Below are 18281 nucleotides of genomic sequence, written 5' to 3' on the forward strand. Positions count from 1 at the left end.
TGTTTTATTTCATCTATGTGCCCATTCCATTTGGCGTTTATTTATTTGTTTACCTCAAAAATAATTTTTTGGATCTTTTTCGTAACACTGCCTTGCTTCCCTATAATTTTTTTTTTTTTTTTTTTTTTTTTTTTCACCCTGAAAATTTTTGGGGTCTAAAGTATGGATACATCGAACTAAATTATGTTCGGTATTTGTGCTTTATATCAACAAAACATCGACGAGATACCCTAATCACAAGGTTCTCGAATAATTTCATCAAACGTTTGCAATGCCTAGAAGACAAAGAGCTGCTATTTTACCGACGAATATTGCATTGCTTCAGAACTTGGTGCGGCGTGATCCGGAATCCTATAAAGAGGAGTTTGAGCAGCAATATTCACATTATGAGTCTCTAAGGGATATATTTCTCTTGAGTCCATCATCTGATGATGGTGAAGAGTTTGCAGAGTTAATAGGATTCGTTTCAGCTGTTTGTCCTTCATATCCAAAGGAAACTGAGAGTTTCCCTCAAGAGATTAGTACTATCCTCTCCAAAAATTTTGGCCAACTCTCACCTGCATTAAGAGCAAAGATTGTCCAATGTTTGGTTATGCTGAGGAACAGGAATGTCATCACGCCGGAATTTCTTTTGCACACATTATTTCCGTTGCTATTTGCATACACCCCTAATTCCGAGTCGGGAAGTAATTCTGGATTCCACGTTAAAGAATTGCGCAATCAGATATATGGAGCCTTGATCTCGCTATTGAAATCATGTAATACAGGTACTAAGAATCAAAAATTAAATAGAACAACACAGGCGCTTCTTTTCAATCTTTTAGATCAAAAGGATGGCAATGGTCTGTGGGCCACAAAGCTAACCAGAGAGTTATGGCGGAGAGGAATTTGGGATGACTCTAGAACAGTCGAAATTATGACACAAGCTTGTTTGCATCCAGATACAAAGGTGGTAATATCGGGTGTGAAATTTTTCTTGGGCTCTGATAAAGAACGGGAAGAAGCTATGCAAGAAGAGATTGACGAGGATGATGATGATATCGATCCTAAAGCTCTTATCCATAAGATGAAAGTCAATAGGAAGTCTACCAGAAGAGGAAAGCAGTTTGAGGCTGCAATAAGGAAGATAAACAAAAAGAGATCGTCAAAAAATACTCCTCAATTCTTGAACTTTTCCGCTATTCAGTTGTTGAGAGATCCTCAGCAGTTTGCCGAAGATTTATTTCAATCGCATCTTTCAGGCAAAAATTCTAAACGATTTACCGTTAACCAGCGAATCGCAATCATGATATTAGATTCAAGATTGATTGGTATGCATAAATTGTCAGTTCTGGGTCTCTATTCATACTTTTTAAAATATCTGAACCCACGACAAAGTAATGTTACATTCATTCTTGGTGCTGCGGCACAGGCAACGCATGATTTGGTACCACCGGAAATCACGAATACTGTTGTTAAAAGGATTGCTGATGAATTTGTTAGTGATGGTGTTTCAGCAGAAGTGGCCTCTACTGGTTTGAATACCATTCGAGAGATACTTTCGAGAAACCCAGCCGGAATTGATCGGGATCTTCTTCAAGATCTTACCGCCTACAAAAGCTCAAAGTCGAAGGCTGTTATGGCAGCTGCTCGTTCGTTAATTTCCTTGTATAGAGAGGTTGCTCCAGAGATGTTGTCTAAGAAAGACAGGGGTAAAGTCGCTACTATGGAACTCTCTAATCGTAAAGGAGAGAACAGCAGTTTGCCAGAATTTGGTGTTGAGAGAGATGTTGTTGAAGGAATACCAGGTTTGGTGCGGCTTGCTGAATGGAAGCAAAAAGAGGGTTTATTGGGCAAAGACTCTGCTTGGGAAGAGCCCAATGAGGATGAGAAAGAAGAAGATCTTGGGGCTGAAATTGAAGGTAATTGGATTGACGTGAAGCAAGATGACAAGCCATTAAATATTGACCTAGGCGAGGGTGAGGTTGAGGAAGCAGAAAATGGAAAAACGCTGAAAGGAATCAAGAAGAAGTATCTGAAATACATGCTGAAGAGCAAAAATAGGAAGAAAAGAGAGCTTGAAGATGAGGATTCAGATTTGGAGTTGTCGGATGATAATAATGATGATAATGAAAGTAAGTCGAATCCTTCGAAGAGGCAAAAGCGGGTTGGAGATGATAAAGGAAATTCTGAGAAAAAGAAAGCATTGGAGACTTTGATGTCTACAGTCTTAACACCAGCAGACTTTGAAAAGCTTAAAGAATTGAATGAAGAAGCTGGTATTCAGAAGGAGATGGGTTTGCATAGAGTCAATGAAGATACTATTGATTCAAACGATTTGGTTGGTTATGATAAGCATAAGCAAACCAAGGAAGAGAGATTACAGTCTGTTATGGAAGGAAGAGAAGGAAGGGAGAAGTTTGGATCTGGAAAGGGTAAAATTATGAGACCACATTCCAGTACTAATAAGCAGAAGGCTAGAAAGAAGAACTTCATGATGATGGTTCATAACCGTGGAGTTCAAGGTAAAAAGAAAATGAGCTTAAGGCAGAAACAAAGGGTATTACGTGCCCACATCAAGAGGCAAAAACGTGGATATTGAATGCAACATTATTTAGTTTTCTCGTTTTATTTTGTTTTGTATTATCTAGTCAGTTGAGGCATCCGCTTATTTATAGTACTTCTATAGATTGTATATTGGTAAGTCAGTTTTTAAAACGCTCACACCCGATGTATTTTATCAGACTTTTTAACGTGCTTTTTGGCACCCTCCTCGTAGTCCCGTTCCAGTTCCAATCTTCTTTTACGCAATTTTGTCCTAGTGTTAAATCCATCGCGTTCCATATCCATTCTAGCCTCCACTTTAGCCTTGGAAACAGCTTTTAGAGACTTTTTTATTAATTGATTATCTGTGATCTTCTTGTATTCTTCCATTTTACGGTCTATCCTCTTTTCAATTGCCATTATTCTCTTAATATCATTCGGAGTCACTAGTGATATTGCATCGCCTTTTCTACCAGCCCTTGCAGTTCTACCAACTCTGTGAATAAAATCATCAGGATCCCTGGGTATGTCATAATTAATAACTAACTTAACAATAGGTATATCAAGACCTCTAGATCCCAAATCCGTGGTGACAAGAACCCTAGCAGCTCCAGCCCTAAAACGCTGTAAAGAGTTTGTTCTTTCTTGTTGTGGAAGTTGGGAGTGTAAAGATGTAACTTTAATATCCAATTTGAACAAAATTCGTCTTAATGTCTCGGCCGTTTCAGACCTATTCACGAAAACAATACAAGATGCATCTGCGTAGTCTTCACCTGTTAGCAAATCGTGAAGCATAGCCTCTTTGACCATGAACGGGGTTAGCATGAATCCTAAATATAACTTTTCAGGAATGATAACGTCATCCATCTTATCTAGTTCATATATGAAGACAGGTTGTTTCCCATCTTCGACATGTTTATCTTTTAAAGATCTTACAGAGTCGGTGACAGTGGCCGTAAACAAAAGTGTCTGCCTTTTCGTTGGCTCTGGAAGAGAATTCATGCAAGTAGCTAGGTCCTCACCAAAAGTGTCCGTAAGAAGACGATCAGCCTCATCTAAAACAAGATATTTAACTCGCTTGAGACCTCTAACATCATCTGGATGCTCCATCATAATATGTGCCAACCGTCCAGGTGTAGCTATAACAAAATCAGGGTTCTCTTTAATTCGATTTGATTGTTCAATCATAGACTCTCCACCTATCACTAACTCAACTCTTAAATTAATATTTGCTCCAAGAGCAGTGAACTGTTCGGCGATCTGCATTGCCAATTCTCTAGTAGGAGTTAGCACAATTCCAAATATTCCACAAGGGTCCTCCGCCCATTTAGTTAACATTGGAGCGGCAAATGCGATAGTTTTACCAGATCCAGTTTTAGCACCACCTATGCAATCACGACCCTTCAATATCTCTGGAATTGTAGCAGCTTGAATGGGTGTGGGCGTTGTGATTCGCATGGCATGTAAAGCTTCTCTTAACCATACTGGGACGCCAATTTCTTCAAACGATTTCATAATTAAACTTTTTCCGGTGTCTTAATATAACTTTTTTCTTCCTTACTCCGAATTACCAAGCTATGCACTTGAAGTAATATAATAAAGTGGGAGATACCTTATCGAGTTCTTCATTTTTTTTTTTTTTTTTATCTATCCTGAAATTTTTCATTTTTTTCATCCCCGAACGATTATTATATTTTTCCCCTTAGATCGTTCCCAAGTTCTTGACACCTCAAAATGCGTAAGCCGTTAGTTGATGAATCTACATGTTTATTAACCAAGCCTGATCCTACAAGGTAATGGTATTTGATATAGTTAATACCAGCATGTTAAGTCAGTTTGTTATTTTTAAGCCAAGTGGTTTAGTTTTATTTAATTATCAGCCCGGTAAGAACTTTTCAGCCGTCATAGATTCCTTTATTGAAGATGTTGTAATTTCTAAGAGAAAATTTGTCGCAGCAGAGGGTACTACAAGCGAGATTAAGGAGGGTGAAGAGGTTAAGGCTGAGGAAAAAGAGCTACTCCTTCTAAAGGAAGGTGGAGAGAATGATGATAATAATGTGTACGGTTCATATTCTTACGGTAACTATAGTGTGAAGTACCTTATACGGACAGAGGACAAGCAAAGAGTCTTTTTTACAATGGTTTATCCAAGTCTTGTCATGGTCAAGGGGCCATATGAGTTTTTAAAAAATATTCGGATTTTATGGGAGAATACTGAAGATATCTCTAAGTTTGAGCAGTTTTTTAAATTACGTGTACTGAATATTCAGGAGTCACGTATTGTGTCTGATTCTGATGGCTTGGAGGAAAATAACGAAGATCACAAGCCAAAAGCCGGTGACAAAGAAAAGGTTGGCAAGAAGCAAAAGAAAGGAAAGGGAAAGGGAATGAAAAAATCTAGAAAGTGGAATGATGATGGAACGTATCGTGATTATGCGGATGAAGATAACTCTAATAAGAAAGATTTGGATTACTCTCAAGGAAAGCAATCAAAGAGCACTAGCGCAAATTTGGATCAGCTCATTGGGGACAAAAAGAACTTTGGAAGTAGAACGAGTACTGGTGAGTTCTTGGTTAAGGACTTATCAGATGAAATGAACGAGATTCTTGAAAGTAACGAGGCTGATAATAAGAAGGCAATATCGTCTTCAACTGCATCATCACATGCATTTGGTTTCCTTAAGAATATCATTGGAGGTAAGAAAATAAAGAAAGAGGATATCGAGAAGGTTAAAACGGCACTTTCGAGACATTTGATAAAAAAGAATGTTGCCCCTAACGTGGCAAATTCGTTGATTGCTGAAATAGAGAAGGAACTTGTGGGTTCCAAGACAGAAAGTTTTACTAGTGTTGAAGTCACCGCAAAGAAGTGTTTGGAGAAACAGCTTATTAAGTTATTGACGCCAAATTCTTCTATTGATCTACTTAATGAAATTGAAAGGAAAAGATCAAAGACGGATAATCCTTACGTTATCTCAGTTGTTGGTGTTAACGGTGTGGGAAAATCGACAAATTTGTCAAAACTAGCATATTGGTTTCTTCAAAACAAATATCGTGTCTTGATAACAGCGTGTGATACCTTTAGATCCGGAGCTGTTGAACAGCTTCGCACGCACGTCAATAATTTGTCCAAACTCTCACCTGACCATGATCAAATTGAGCTTTTTGAAGGTGGTTATGGAGGTTCTAATTTAGTTGCTAAAATCGCGACTGGTGCAATAAAGTATGCCAAAGAAAATGGCTTCGATATTGTTTTGTTAGACACTGCCGGAAGGAGGCATAATGATGCGCATTTGATGACTCCACTCGCCTCTTTCGCTAGAGCTGCAAATCCCGATAAAATTATTATGGTTGGTGAAGCCTTAGTTGGTACTGATTCGGTTATGCAAGCTAAAAATTTTGACAAGGCATTTGGAGCAAATCGACATCTTGACTTCTTCATTATTTCCAAATGTGATACCGTTGGTGACATGATTGGATCCATGGTTAATATGGTGTTTGCCACTGGTATTCCAATTTTGTTCGTTGGTACAGGTCAAACATACACCGATCTACGAACCTTAAGTGTTGAATGGGCTGTTAACAAGTTAATGTCTTAGTTAAAATGCACAAAGTCTCAAAAACTTTTTTTTTTAAATAAAGGTAGCCAACTACCATTTTTCCATCTCCCTGTTTTTCCCTCCTATATGTAGATGATATAGCGCTTCAGTTCCATTAATATAAAATATGAGCCAACAATATCATAATATGCTGTCATCACTATCATCTAAATCTAATGCCAATGCAACTTTCTCCGCTTCCTCGTGAAATTCCGTAAGACCAACTAAATCTTCAAGGTAATGAGTATCACTTAAAACATTCTTGACAAATTCCCAACCATCCTCATTATACTTTTCAATAACTCTTGTTGAACAGGCCGAACAGTACTTGAAATTCTTGGCCTCCAATTTCAAGATCTCGAAATTGTGAAGAAATCCTCTCATCTGATGTGGCAAGCATCCTAACACTGTTTCTTCACCTTTTATAGAGTGAGGAGCAAATTGCTTATCCTTATGTTGTAAAATTGAAACGAATAGTTCAACTGCCAATGATGCCGCCATCATAGCCACACCTGGACGTGTAACTGTACACATCTGATCTAATGTCCTATCAGATAAAGAATCGGATGGTGCATACACATCATTGCAAAAATAACATCCTAATCTCCCTTCTTGTTGTTGTTCCAGTGGAACGTCTAGCCTAATAGAGCCATGCCGCATGACTAAATATGAATCAAAACCCAATGCTGCATCGATCACTATCTTACCTTTTGCATTTCCCATTACCGTAGGAAGCCATCTAGTTTCTCTTGAATCCATCAAAATAAATACAGTATCGTGCTCATCGAATAAACGCTCCAGCTTCTCAAAATCCCTTTTCTCTGCACTTTCGTTTTTTATTGGATGACCGGCCATAGGAACATCTAAGGTGTATCCCTCGGCTTCAACCTTTGGAAAAATTTTCTTTAAGCATTCTGCTGCAGTTTCAGCTTTATTGTGGCCGCCGTCAAGACAGTCCTCAAATGTGTAAAGAGGTTGTCTAACGGGATTACTGAAAGAAACCTTCCCATTATCAACAAACGTGATTTTTCGAACACCCCATGCAAGTAATGCTCGAGCAACGTACGATCCAAGTGTACCCGATCCAAGTAGCAAACATCTTGAGTTGCGAATCACATCCAAATCCAATTTCGGGGCTATACGCCAACGCATCAATTTCAAGTTTAAATCCACCGATTGATCAGCAAGCTGCACTGGGTCTATCAATGATCCCAAGTTTGCTAATTTAGGACCCAATCTGCCATCTGCCATTCTTTCCCACCCAGTTACATGATCTGTCACGCAATAGGTATTGTCAATTGAGAAATGGATTAACGATTCTAAATCAGACGAAAGCCCAACGTGATGAATAATAATGTCCACATCCGAAAATCCATACACAGACAAGGCCGAGATCAAGTTTCCCAAAACATATGAAGCGCAATTTGAAATTTTTGAAGTGTCAATGAATAGCAATGTGACTTTTTTGCAATCATTGATATATTTCGTTAAATTTGAAAAGGGTATAATTTTAATACCCTCCTTCCCTTCTTCAAAAATATATACCTGTTGACGTATTTCAAGATTGCAAATGGCTTTTTTGTACCTCCTAGTGTCTTCCTTGGTAATGTGAATTTTCTCTGTCTTGAATGATGCGTGAAGAAGTGGAAAGGCAAACCAATAGAAAAACTTGTACTTTTTGAGATCTGCAAACGAAATTACTGAGAACTGTGATAAAATCGACGGATCCCATAAGACATCCTTCCTCTCTATTGCCGAATATATATCTAGCGCCCTATTGCGCAAAAATGTCTTCTTGTCTATTTTTTTGAATTCGTCGAGCGTATTTAAGTTCTTTAAATGTCCCTGTGTAATAAAACAGGTATTCTGAGGCAAACTCTCACACACATCCGATATACTCTGAAAACTAATACTGCTTAAAGATATCGAAGGTCTACTACCTAGTTTTGCACTTGTGTAGTCATATATACCAAAGATCTCCCGTTCTGATGTATCCAACTTCATTTGATCCAACTTAATTTTTGTTAAGTCAATGAAGAATGATGAATCAACAAAAGATTTTGTCGGTTCCAATCTGAAGTTAGACTGTTTTATTGTCGGCATTGTTCGTATCTTTTTAGTTATAAAGTTCTAGAAGCACAAAATGAATGTACAGATATGCTCTTCATTAAAAGTTCTTCAATCTTTGTGATAATTGAAATGGAATGCGATACGACATATCCTTTTCCTTATCTTGGTGATAAGTAAGCGCGGCTTTCGGTATTTATAGACTGATAACAAAAAAAATAATAAAGTATTAGAGTTCAGTCTCATCCTTACATCTCTTTGGTTAACCTGAGAAGAAAGAAATTTCTTATTATTCCCCACCTCAACAAAAAAATGGACTTTTCATGTAGATACTTTACTGATAGGCGATTACTAATCTCAAGCCATTTGCACCGCTATCTCAATTATTAGAACAGTTTCATTGGTTTTGTATTATAACCAATTTCAACCTAATTAATCATGTTCGCGTTAAAGAATACTCGCAGCCTTTTAGGAATGAGGGCTCTGCCTTTAATGGGTGTCAAAGCTCGCTCTTTCCATTATTCTAGAACTGCTCTGGCCGTTAAAGAAGTTATTAGCGCCACCGATTTTAACAAAGACATTTCGAAAGATAAATTAGCATTTGTTGATTTCTATGCTACTTGGTGTGGTCCATGCAAAGCTATGAACCCATTTATCGAGAAGTTCTCTGAAACATATAAAGACGTGAAGTTCTATAAGGTGGATGTTGACAAATTGACAGATCTTTCTACAGAATTTGGTGTTAGCGCTATGCCTACATTTGTTTTAATTAAAGACGGAGACGTGGTGTCAAAAGTCATAGGAGCCAATCCAAATGCGGTCCATAACTTGTTGATACGAGCAACAAGAAATGAATCCTAATTTATACATATTGATAAAGCATGATGGTATCGATAATTATTGTTGGATTAGACCCTTGCTCCTATATTATATAAAACAAATCTTAAATTATACTTTTATTTAGCCAACGTCATATTATCCAATTCATCCAAAAGTTCATCCACATTGACTTCTGGTGCGTCGCTATCTTCGCTGTCACTCTCTGGAGCAGAGGATACTGCCGCATTAGTTGTATCATTAGCCTTGTACATATTGACTGACTGTCTTAATTCTTTGTCTTCCTCCAAATCCTCCAGGAAGATTTCATAATCTCTTTCAGCCTTCTCCTCTTCCTGTTGTTCTGTCTTTGAAGAACGTCCTGATCTATCACCACCAATTTCTTCCTTCTCCCTTGCCATACGCTTCAATTTCCAGTTTCTTCTCCTCCGTTTATTCGATCTCTTGTAGTATTTCTTCACCAAAACAACATCCGGTAAGTTTTCTGTATCCAAAGAGTCGTATAACGCAGAGTTGAAGTTTGAGTTTGCCAGGAAGTATCCAAGCACTGAATCTCCCGGGTGTAGAATGGCTCCGAGATGAGATCTCACGTAGTATTCTTGGTCATTAACACCCATATCACTACTTCTAGCAACTGTAACATCTGCCATCATATACTTTCCACGCTGCTCACCTGTAGGCTCAACATCAAGCACCATAAATTCAACCAATTGAGACATGTCAGACAAAGAATTAAATGGCGCCCTCCAGTAGACACTTCCAGGAAGATCGGCTGTCTGCATTGTTAATGGATCCAAAAATCTAATTAAGTTGGCAACCTTGGAACACAACACAAAACGTGATATATTTCCCATGGATTTAGCAAAGCCTTTGGGCAACACAACCAAATCATCTTTACATATTGGGGCAATTTCAACAGAATATGTGAACTTATACTTAGCTGTTCCTGAATGGGAGTCCTCAGTAATCAACCTTTCGGACTTCTTGTACTTTATCGGAACGCACCCCCGCAAAAAATCAATCATTCTCATGGCATGATTCTGCTTTGCATAATAAAAGTCAAGACCATCTTTAGTCTCTTTGATTGCAATCGTATCTGCGTGCGCATTATGCTTCAAAATCAACTGTTCTAGATATAAAAATGTCCTTTTATGTGATACTTTCTGCCTTATCTGAACGCTGGTATTCCATGTATGGGCAGTGTATGACTTTGCACAATCTGGGCATTGCATTGCATTGACGACAAACTCAACCACAAAAGTCTGCTGCAAAATAACATTATTAAAAGCTTCACCCTGCACTGTAAGTTTAACTCTTAGTCTCATAGAGTGAGGCTCAGTCCACAAAAATGATGCATCTATTAATCTGACGTTGTTTAAACCTTTCAGCCTTCTTAGGCATATGGCGAGTAACTCCCTACTCTCAAGTTGAGCATGAATCCACTGTGATGGAGGTTGTAAAAATCTTTCACAATTTCTGCAATACGATAATGACATCTCCCTTGGAATTCCTTGCGTGATATCAACATTTTGCTTTATACAGTCATAGCACATAGTAAGTCCTGTGGATCCATCCATAGGGACACCACAGTTGCAGCAGAGGACCGTAGCCCTATTTTGGTCCTGCTGCTGATTCTGCTCCATAGGATCCAACTGGGTATAATTGGACATCTTTCTCTATCTTAATCTCACTTTGATTTAAAGTCTAAAGGCTTGTTGATAAGAAAATAGTAAGTATTCAATGAACACTTAGTTCGAAAGGCAAGGATAAACCAGTTGAGTTGAAACTTTTTTGGGGGAAAATTTTTTTTTTTTGTCATCATTTCCTCATCCCCTGCATAGATAGATCTCACCAATAAATATCTAAAGAATTCCTGATATCATTATTCTGCAAATACTAGTTACTATCCCGTATACAGACAATTCATAACTTAAAGTGTTTTTTTTGCATAATTTGAACCATAGAATATTATGAGCAATTCTAATAGTTATGTGGAAAATGATCCTCAGATTTATCGTCCCTCTTTGAGAGGCTCTAGTGTGGATACTGCAAACGAACACACAACTTCACCTTCACCGCAATTAGAATCGTCTGAGAGTTCAGCATACCTCCCATTATTAGAAATGCTGGTTGCAAACAAAAATGAAATAATGCAAAATCGTACCTCTGAACCAAGAGATCTCTTGATGTCGGAAAGGACTTTTCTCAGTTGGGTCAAGTGTGGGTCTATGATGTGCCTAATGGCTTGTTTAGTTGTTGTTAACTTCAGATTTGAAACATCCGGAAATGAAGTAAGTGGATGGTCACCAAAATACAATCTACTTATAGCAATTTTGCTTTGTGTATTAGGTTTGGGTTGCTTTATAGTATCGGGAATATCATATCTGCAATCCCTTCATGGATACAAACATCAAAGAGTGACAACATACGACCCACGATACACAACTGGTTATCTCATAGTTTTATGTATTGCTTTATTAGGAATCAATTTAGCTTTCATGATTGAGGGATGAGACAACGGATGGTATTATGAATATTACGCAAATAAAGCTTTTTGGCAGTATGGAATTGGGCTTAACTTATTGGGGTCAAATTATAGGAAATTTTCGGTTTTTATGGTGAAAGGATATATGTTTCATTGTTTTGTTTATATTTAGAGCCAAGCTTAGGATAACAAATTGAACTTTAATTCAAGTTTGTCAAAATTGGCGAGCTAAATCTATATGTTGTTGGGTAAATAAATATAGTGTCACGATGATTTGGATTTAATAGTATCTCGAATTTAAAATAAATGGCATATATATAAAATAAGCAATAATAAAATGTTAATACTTGGGAAAGCATCATGTGCTCTTCAAATTTAATATCGAAAATCAAAGATGTTTGTATAATAAACGATTGAATTTTCCATGCTGAAACAGACGTAAAATTGAGTTGACTGTAAGTACCATAGACTGTCTTTAAATGATTTTGATGATTATGAAAAAGTCAATAAACATTAATAGTTTCTACTGACTTTTCGGCTATAAACTATTGTGCCCTTATGAATCAATCACAAACCATTAGAAGATAATTTAGCCCACGATTAGTTTAGATTAATCAAGACAAAATAACAAATACAATGTTAATTTAATAACTTTATAAAAAGCCCTTGAAGTCAAAATTCTATCTATATGATTTTCAAGATCAAGTCGGTGTTAAAGTTAGTGTTACCGGATTTATATAGTATTTCGATATTTATTGTAGTATGTAATAAAGAGTATGTATAATGATATACAAAAGGGAATATCTTCACTTTATATAGGTGTAGTTCTCGTATTAATCAGATGATATAACAATACCAGCTTTTCTTACTTGAACTCCATTGTTCGAAAGCTTCATTGTTTTGATGGTCGGTGTTTTATTTGATGCAAAACAGAATGATAAAGCGGAAGTATCAATAAAAAATTAAAATCCCTTAATTTTACGTCTATCGTACTGTCGTAGCACATCGCCAGATATAAAATATAATTATCTTCATTCTGAATCTCGGTTTGAATTTTGGAAGGAGTGTAATATGATTAGTGATATTACTGTTTCTGTTATTTGTTTTCACATTCACTTTCTTGTCCATTTTGAATATATAAGCATTTGAGTTACATCGTATATAATTTCGACATTATGTTCAGTTTTCATTATACACCTAGTTTCACACAAAAACTTATCAACTTTGTAATCACGATTGTTAATTAGAATCATACTACATCATTCATTCAATTATTTTAAAAGATTTTACTGGAAAACAGCAGAAATCCAATTTAAACTTGTGTCCAATTGGTAATATGGACCAAAAAACACAATTAATTTAAGTACCAAGAAAGACAGTAAAACTACTTGTATTCTAAACAAAAAACTCCAAACTACCCCCGTAAGTCCTAAAGACCATTGAAATATGTATTATATATGTATATTTTTGACAACGTAAGGATAACTTTGAACGTATTGATTATTTCGACACACTGTTGTTAGCTGTGCTGTATTAGTTATTCGATAAGTTACAATACTGATTCGCAAAAGTACATAAACATCCTTGCACCATATGCATGTTTATCTAAAGCTTTTATTGGTGATTAATTGCTCGGAACAACTAGACTGTAGATCGCAGAACACCTAGTTAAGGCTTCGATATCTACAAAAACATTAAAAAATTTAAGTTTTATACATAATTAAAAGAAAATAACATGGCTGATGCTCAGATAGACGAGATACACTATCCTACAGGCTCTTTAAGCTCTGTAGAAAAACAGATATTAGATGAATACAAGAAACTTGCGGAGAAACTTTCGACATTAAAGCATGAGTTAACGGAACTAAATAATAAAATTGATTTACAAAAGGCTATTGATAGTGCAACACGAGCAACAACTACGACAGATGAAAAGCAAGAGGAGGCAAAAAAAGACTTTATAGTACAATTACGCGCGTTAGAACAAACGCTATCAATGTTTGGAACACTTTTCAAGTCTAGTGTTTACAAGATTTTTATCAATAACGAGGAAAACATAGAGAATGGCGGTCTTCATAATGGAGACACAGAAAACCAATTATAATTTAATTGGAAGTTGCCTCTTTTTTGTGCGAATGATACGGGCACTGTATATTAGTTAAGCTTTATTTACCATTATTACATTATAATTTGCCAATATTTTCAGTAAATAAAAGTAAAATCAAACTTCAAAGATTACAACTTTACCATCATTACCGCAAGTACTAAATCTCAAGACGTTTCCACTGGCATCACTTTGGAATGGTCTAATGACGTTGATAGTATTTTGATGAACTGTAAGCAATTTTGAAGAGGCAGATGAATCCGAACCTTTCAAATCCATACGCCTGAACATGTCCAATGCTGATTGGTTCTCTAGATTATTATGCTTCTTCTTGGTTGGATCATCAATGGAATAAGAAATGTTCCAACCTGTTTCGGCATCTCCTTCAATTGCCACAGGATGACAGTCGTATCCTGCGGCAATAATTTTACTTGGTGTAGCAAAGATCAAAGTATCAAATGGGAGCGATGGCGTTTTAACTTTGATGACATTTGAAACTTCAAGTTCTTCTGCCCCGGGATAAACAATACTTACACAACCATCATGTGTAACACAGCCCAAAAATTCGGCAGTAGGGTCAAACTTGACATCATGAACCCAGGAACCAAGGCTGTAATCCAAACAAAGTGTCTTGAATGGTAGTCTTTCACCCCAAACGGATGGAGCCGGCTTTGAATCAATTCCCTTGATATACGCAGAAAAAACTCTGACATGCGTATCAGTAGAACTACATGCAAGAAGAACGTTGTTTGGATGCCAATCTAAAGATAGAATCGTGGATTTCAATGGACGTTTAATGTGCTTCGAAATCCACCAGTCATTTTCCTCTTCAAAGTAACAAACAGAAATGACCCGTGCGGAAGAACCAACCGCAAATTTCTTTCCATTTGGCGACCATTTAACACAAGTGGCAGCCCTATTAATTCTCAATAAAACCAAGGTTGGTCTGCTATATGTGCCGTCCGCATTTGGAGACCAGACCACAGCATTTCTATCTTGAGAGCAGGTAACAATTTTACCATCAATCGAGACATCTAAAGCAGTAACAGTCTTATCATGGTGGTGTAATGTCGTAACCAAGCGAGGCTTACCCGACGAATCAGTTAAGTCAAATATTTGTGCGTCAGGTCCATTTGTAATAACCACACGACTCCTGTCAGGGAAGAAGCAGTGATCATAAATTGGGACTTTTGATAAATTGAGTTCGATTGGTTGTGACATGGTTAAAAGGACAACTTGGAAAACAGGTAAAGTAATCTCACTGATGGACAGGAGTATATCTCTCTACAAATCCAGTAATGAGAACAGAAATCCCGTTTTTAGAAAACTTATTTATTTGTGAGTGGGGCAATAGTGGAAATGTAAGCTAGATAGAAAGGGCTGATAGTCAGCTTCAAATATTGTATTGGAGCAAATTTAATTCTTTAAGCAAGATTTCGCGCAGAATTAAATCCAGCAGCTATTTTAATTAATTGGATGGATGGATGGATCACCTTGGATCTTATTACCGTACAAGATAAAGAATAGTTCTTTTAACACGGAAAATCACCATAACGATTTCAACAGAATAATTGGCATTATTCGACACTCTTGTCCTTAAATACTCACTCTTGGCGATAATGAGACGATGGAAATCGAAACTAAGCCATTAGTGGTGCATAATGCGGCTCTTACTTTTTTAACCTCTCTGCGCCTAAAATTTTCCTCCTGCTTACGTAAGAAATAACAACAAGCAAATTCGATTCGACGAATTCCAGTAAAGATTCGCCACAAAAATAGAAAACTCCTCTTTTGCTGAGTGGCATTACAATATTTTCATATTTTGAACTTAACCTACACTTGAGAACAAAATTTGTACATAAATAAAACAAATACATAAAGAGATAGAAAATGGATAGATTACAGTCTCTTCTTGGTGCTAGAATGGGTGGTCTTGGAGGCGGCGTTGGCCTTCAGAACCAGCCTTCTGTTGATAGTGCGGAAACCGTTTATATATCATCGTTAGCCCTACTTAAAATGTTGAAACACGGAAGAGCCGGTGTCCCCATGGAAGTTATGGGTCTTATGTTGGGGGACTTTGTTGATGAGTTCACGATCCATGTCGTGGATGTTTTCGCTATGCCTCAGTCTGGTACAGGCGTTTCTGTTGAAGCAGTTGATGATGTTTTTCAAACAAAAATGATGGACATGCTAAGACAGACAGGTAGGGATCAAATGGTTGTTGGATGGTATCACTCGCATCCTGGATTTGGATGTTGGCTTTCATCAGTGGATGTGAATACTCAGCAGTCTTTTGAGCAATTAAATCCTAGATCTGTTGCAGTGGTTATAGATCCTATACAGTCCGTGAAGGGTAAAGTTGTGATTGATGCATTCCGTTCAATCCCTTCCCAGGTCATAATGCTTGGACAAGAACCACGTCAAACAACATCCAATGTTGGACTTCTTCATAAGCCAACTATCCAGTCCCTTATCCATGGTCTTAATAGAAGTTACTATTCATTAAACATAGAATACAGAAAAACGTCAAAGGAAACAGACATGCTCCAGAATTTACACAAGAAAGAATGGACGACTGGTTTAAAGATTGAGGATTACAACGACAATGATCAAAAGAATTTGGGGGCCACGAAAAGAATGGTTAAAATTGCAAAGCAATATGTCGAAAGAATTCAGGAGGAGAAAGAACTTTCAGAGGATCAGCTTAAGACGCGGTATGTCGGCAAGCAAGATCCTAAGAAACATCTTACGGAAGCCGCTGAGAAACTTATTGAAGATAACACGTTATCAATTGTCAAGGGCAACGTGGACAGACTTGCTATATAAACTTTCTTGGCCTTAGTATATTAGGATACTAATATAAAATATAAAATTGATACTATACAATATCCTGTTGCTTATGTGACCTTTTCCCAGATTTGTAAACAACTACTTGATAGAAAGAGGAGTTCTTTATCTATGAATCGCACTTTAAGATCTTTCATTTCGAACCATTTATCATGTGCCTTATCCAAAAGTTGTACTTTATAATGAAGTTTTTCTTCAATATTTTTGGATTTATCAAACCATTTATCATTTGTACTTGAGACAATATTGTCCTCACTGTCAATTTCCATGCAGATATTTGATGACAGTTTGTAGTTTTCCCCATTTACCACTAAACGGTCGGGATTAAACTTGACGATAGCAGGATTAATTCCTGAATTATTAACACCAGCCAATTTATTAGTGCTATCAATGCGATTAATGCTTATGATTAAAGCGTTGGGCATTTTTAAAAATTGAAAGCTTTTTTGTTTTATGAGACTCTCAAGCTTTACCTGGGGAACTTCTGACTCAACACCATCTTTGAATAATGTTGCGGAGGGTAGACTCAAGGAAATTAACCAAAAGCTGACCTTTTTTGAATTAAGTTTTAGTTTTCCACGAAATGTTTTGGATATGACTTTATCTTCCAACTCGGAAACGCACTCACTATGCATATGATTTAGAAGCCACAGGAGAAAATCCTTGGGATGGCACTCATTCTGGATGTTGAATTTCATGTTGGTAATATTGGAAATATACTGAATCACTTCATGGGCAGATATGTGTGGTTTAAATAAATATGGTGACCAAAGCTTTCTTATTAGAAGTGATATACGCCTCACCAAATCTGTGCCTTTGAATCTGTCCGGATCTTGAAGAAAATAATTGCGAACGATGGAAATATGGGCCAAGGACTGAAACACGACGTTTGCATAATCGTTAGCTCCAAAATTTACTATTCCAATAAAGCCTGGATTATATTTCTGCTTGTTTAAATCCAACGCGGGTGGTGAAACTTTGTCCAGTAGATCGATCTGCTTTTTAGTAAACGTAGGATTGGCAAGAAATCGAATATCCTTTAACGATTCCGAAGTTTCGCTGTCCAACTCATAATTTTCGGGAAGAATGTAGAATTTAAAAGTATTGAAACTGATGAAAACATGGTGTTCCTCATTTATTGAGTGTGCAAAACATTCAGAACCTCTCGATCTACCACGAAAGTAACGATTACAGCGTAGACAACCGTAAATATTCGAATCGGACAATGAAACACTGCACACCTTTTCAGAATCAAAATCGAGAACTTTTCTGTCAATTGTTTCTAAGTAAACAACAGTGTTGCGTTTCCTTTGCTCTATTCGCTGCTTATGTACAAGCGGATGCTCTTGCTCTTCAATATCATCCGGGTCCGTATCATGTGAATTTATGGTACCAGTGTCCGACCTTTCACCTACCGTAGGTGCAGACAATTTTACCCTTTTTGAAAAAGGAATACTATTCATTAAGTCAAAAAGTTGTTATAGGAATTATAATAAATTCAGTCAGTATGAATAAAAGAAGAATGAATAAAATGCTGGTTCATCCATCAAGAAACGGTGAGTTCCTGATCTCAAACACATATGAAATACATCCGTACACATAAACAATTTCATATAAAAGTTACCCAGATGTTCTTATCCGAAAATCTGGGGCCTCTTCTTACTTCTTTATTTACGCTCTCTTCCTGAAACAAGATGATCAACCACAGGTATCAAAGATACAGAAAAGTATAGAATTAAAGATTAATATGCCTGTTAATTTTATAATTTATAAAAAATGCGCTCGTTGGTTCTTTAAACTCCAAAGCCTTGCTTGCGGA

At 36.9% G+C, this 18281-nt stretch overlaps 10 protein-coding genes across 10 annotated transcripts; 5 read left to right on the plus strand and 5 right to left on the minus strand.

Annotated features, from left to right (window-relative positions):
* Window positions 1–271: 271 nt before the first annotated feature.
* Window positions 272–2581, plus strand: BRETT_003293 (uncharacterized protein; the record flags this gene model as incomplete). Its single annotated transcript, XM_041281804.1, has 1 exon — window positions 272–2581. One exon carries the CDS (start codon window positions 272–274, stop codon window positions 2579–2581), a length of 2310 nt encoding a protein of 769 aa, XP_041139595.1.
* Window positions 2582–2700: 119 nt separating this feature from the next.
* DBP8 (Putative RNA helicase) lies at window positions 2701–4038 on the minus strand (the record flags this gene model as incomplete). The annotated part of the gene is made up of 1 exon (XM_041281805.1): window positions 2701–4038. One exon carries the CDS (start codon window positions 4036–4038, stop codon window positions 2701–2703), a length of 1338 nt encoding a protein of 445 aa, XP_041139596.1.
* Window positions 4039–4346: 308 nt separating this feature from the next.
* On the plus strand, window positions 4347–6122 carry BRETT_003295 (uncharacterized protein; the record flags this gene model as incomplete). Its single annotated transcript, XM_041281806.1, has 1 exon — window positions 4347–6122. One exon carries the CDS (start codon window positions 4347–4349, stop codon window positions 6120–6122), a length of 1776 nt encoding a protein of 591 aa, XP_041139597.1.
* A 141-nt stretch (window positions 6123–6263) lies between these two features.
* BRETT_003296 (uncharacterized protein) lies at window positions 6264–8225 on the minus strand (the record flags this gene model as incomplete). Its single annotated transcript, XM_041281807.1, has 1 exon — window positions 6264–8225. The coding sequence occupies one exon, from the start codon at window positions 8223–8225 to the stop codon at window positions 6264–6266; it is 1962 nt and encodes a 653-aa protein (XP_041139598.1).
* Window positions 8226–8627: 402 nt separating this feature from the next.
* On the plus strand, window positions 8628–9050 carry BRETT_003297 (uncharacterized protein; the record flags this gene model as incomplete). The annotated part of the gene is made up of 1 exon (XM_041281808.1): window positions 8628–9050. One exon carries the CDS (start codon window positions 8628–8630, stop codon window positions 9048–9050), a length of 423 nt encoding a protein of 140 aa, XP_041139599.1.
* Window positions 9051–9145: 95 nt separating this feature from the next.
* NMD3 (ribosome-binding protein) lies at window positions 9146–10696 on the minus strand (the record flags this gene model as incomplete). Its single annotated transcript, XM_041281809.1, has 1 exon — window positions 9146–10696. The coding sequence occupies one exon, from the start codon at window positions 10694–10696 to the stop codon at window positions 9146–9148; it is 1551 nt and encodes a 516-aa protein (XP_041139600.1).
* Window positions 10697–13246: 2550 nt separating this feature from the next.
* Window positions 13247–13615, plus strand: BRETT_003299 (uncharacterized protein; the record flags this gene model as incomplete). Its single annotated transcript, XM_041281810.1, has 1 exon — window positions 13247–13615. One exon carries the CDS (start codon window positions 13247–13249, stop codon window positions 13613–13615), a length of 369 nt encoding a protein of 122 aa, XP_041139601.1.
* A 117-nt stretch (window positions 13616–13732) lies between these two features.
* Window positions 13733–14836, minus strand: BRETT_003300 (uncharacterized protein; the record flags this gene model as incomplete). The annotated part of the gene is made up of 1 exon (XM_041281811.1): window positions 13733–14836. The coding sequence occupies one exon, from the start codon at window positions 14834–14836 to the stop codon at window positions 13733–13735; it is 1104 nt and encodes a 367-aa protein (XP_041139602.1).
* Window positions 14837–15505: 669 nt separating this feature from the next.
* On the plus strand, window positions 15506–16441 carry RPN11 (multicatalytic endopeptidase; the record flags this gene model as incomplete). The annotated part of the gene is made up of 1 exon (XM_041281812.1): window positions 15506–16441. The coding sequence occupies one exon, from the start codon at window positions 15506–15508 to the stop codon at window positions 16439–16441; it is 936 nt and encodes a 311-aa protein (XP_041139603.1).
* A 71-nt stretch (window positions 16442–16512) lies between these two features.
* Window positions 16513–17925, minus strand: BRETT_003302 (uncharacterized protein; the record flags this gene model as incomplete). Its single annotated transcript, XM_041281813.1, has 1 exon — window positions 16513–17925. The coding sequence occupies one exon, from the start codon at window positions 17923–17925 to the stop codon at window positions 16513–16515; it is 1413 nt and encodes a 470-aa protein (XP_041139604.1).
* Window positions 17926–18281: the final 356 nt, after the last annotated feature.

This window comes from Brettanomyces bruxellensis, chromosome 9 (assembly GCF_011074885.1).
Source record: "Brettanomyces bruxellensis chromosome 9, complete sequence".
Taxonomy (NCBI): domain Eukaryota; kingdom Fungi; phylum Ascomycota; class Pichiomycetes; order Pichiales; family Pichiaceae; genus Brettanomyces; species Brettanomyces bruxellensis.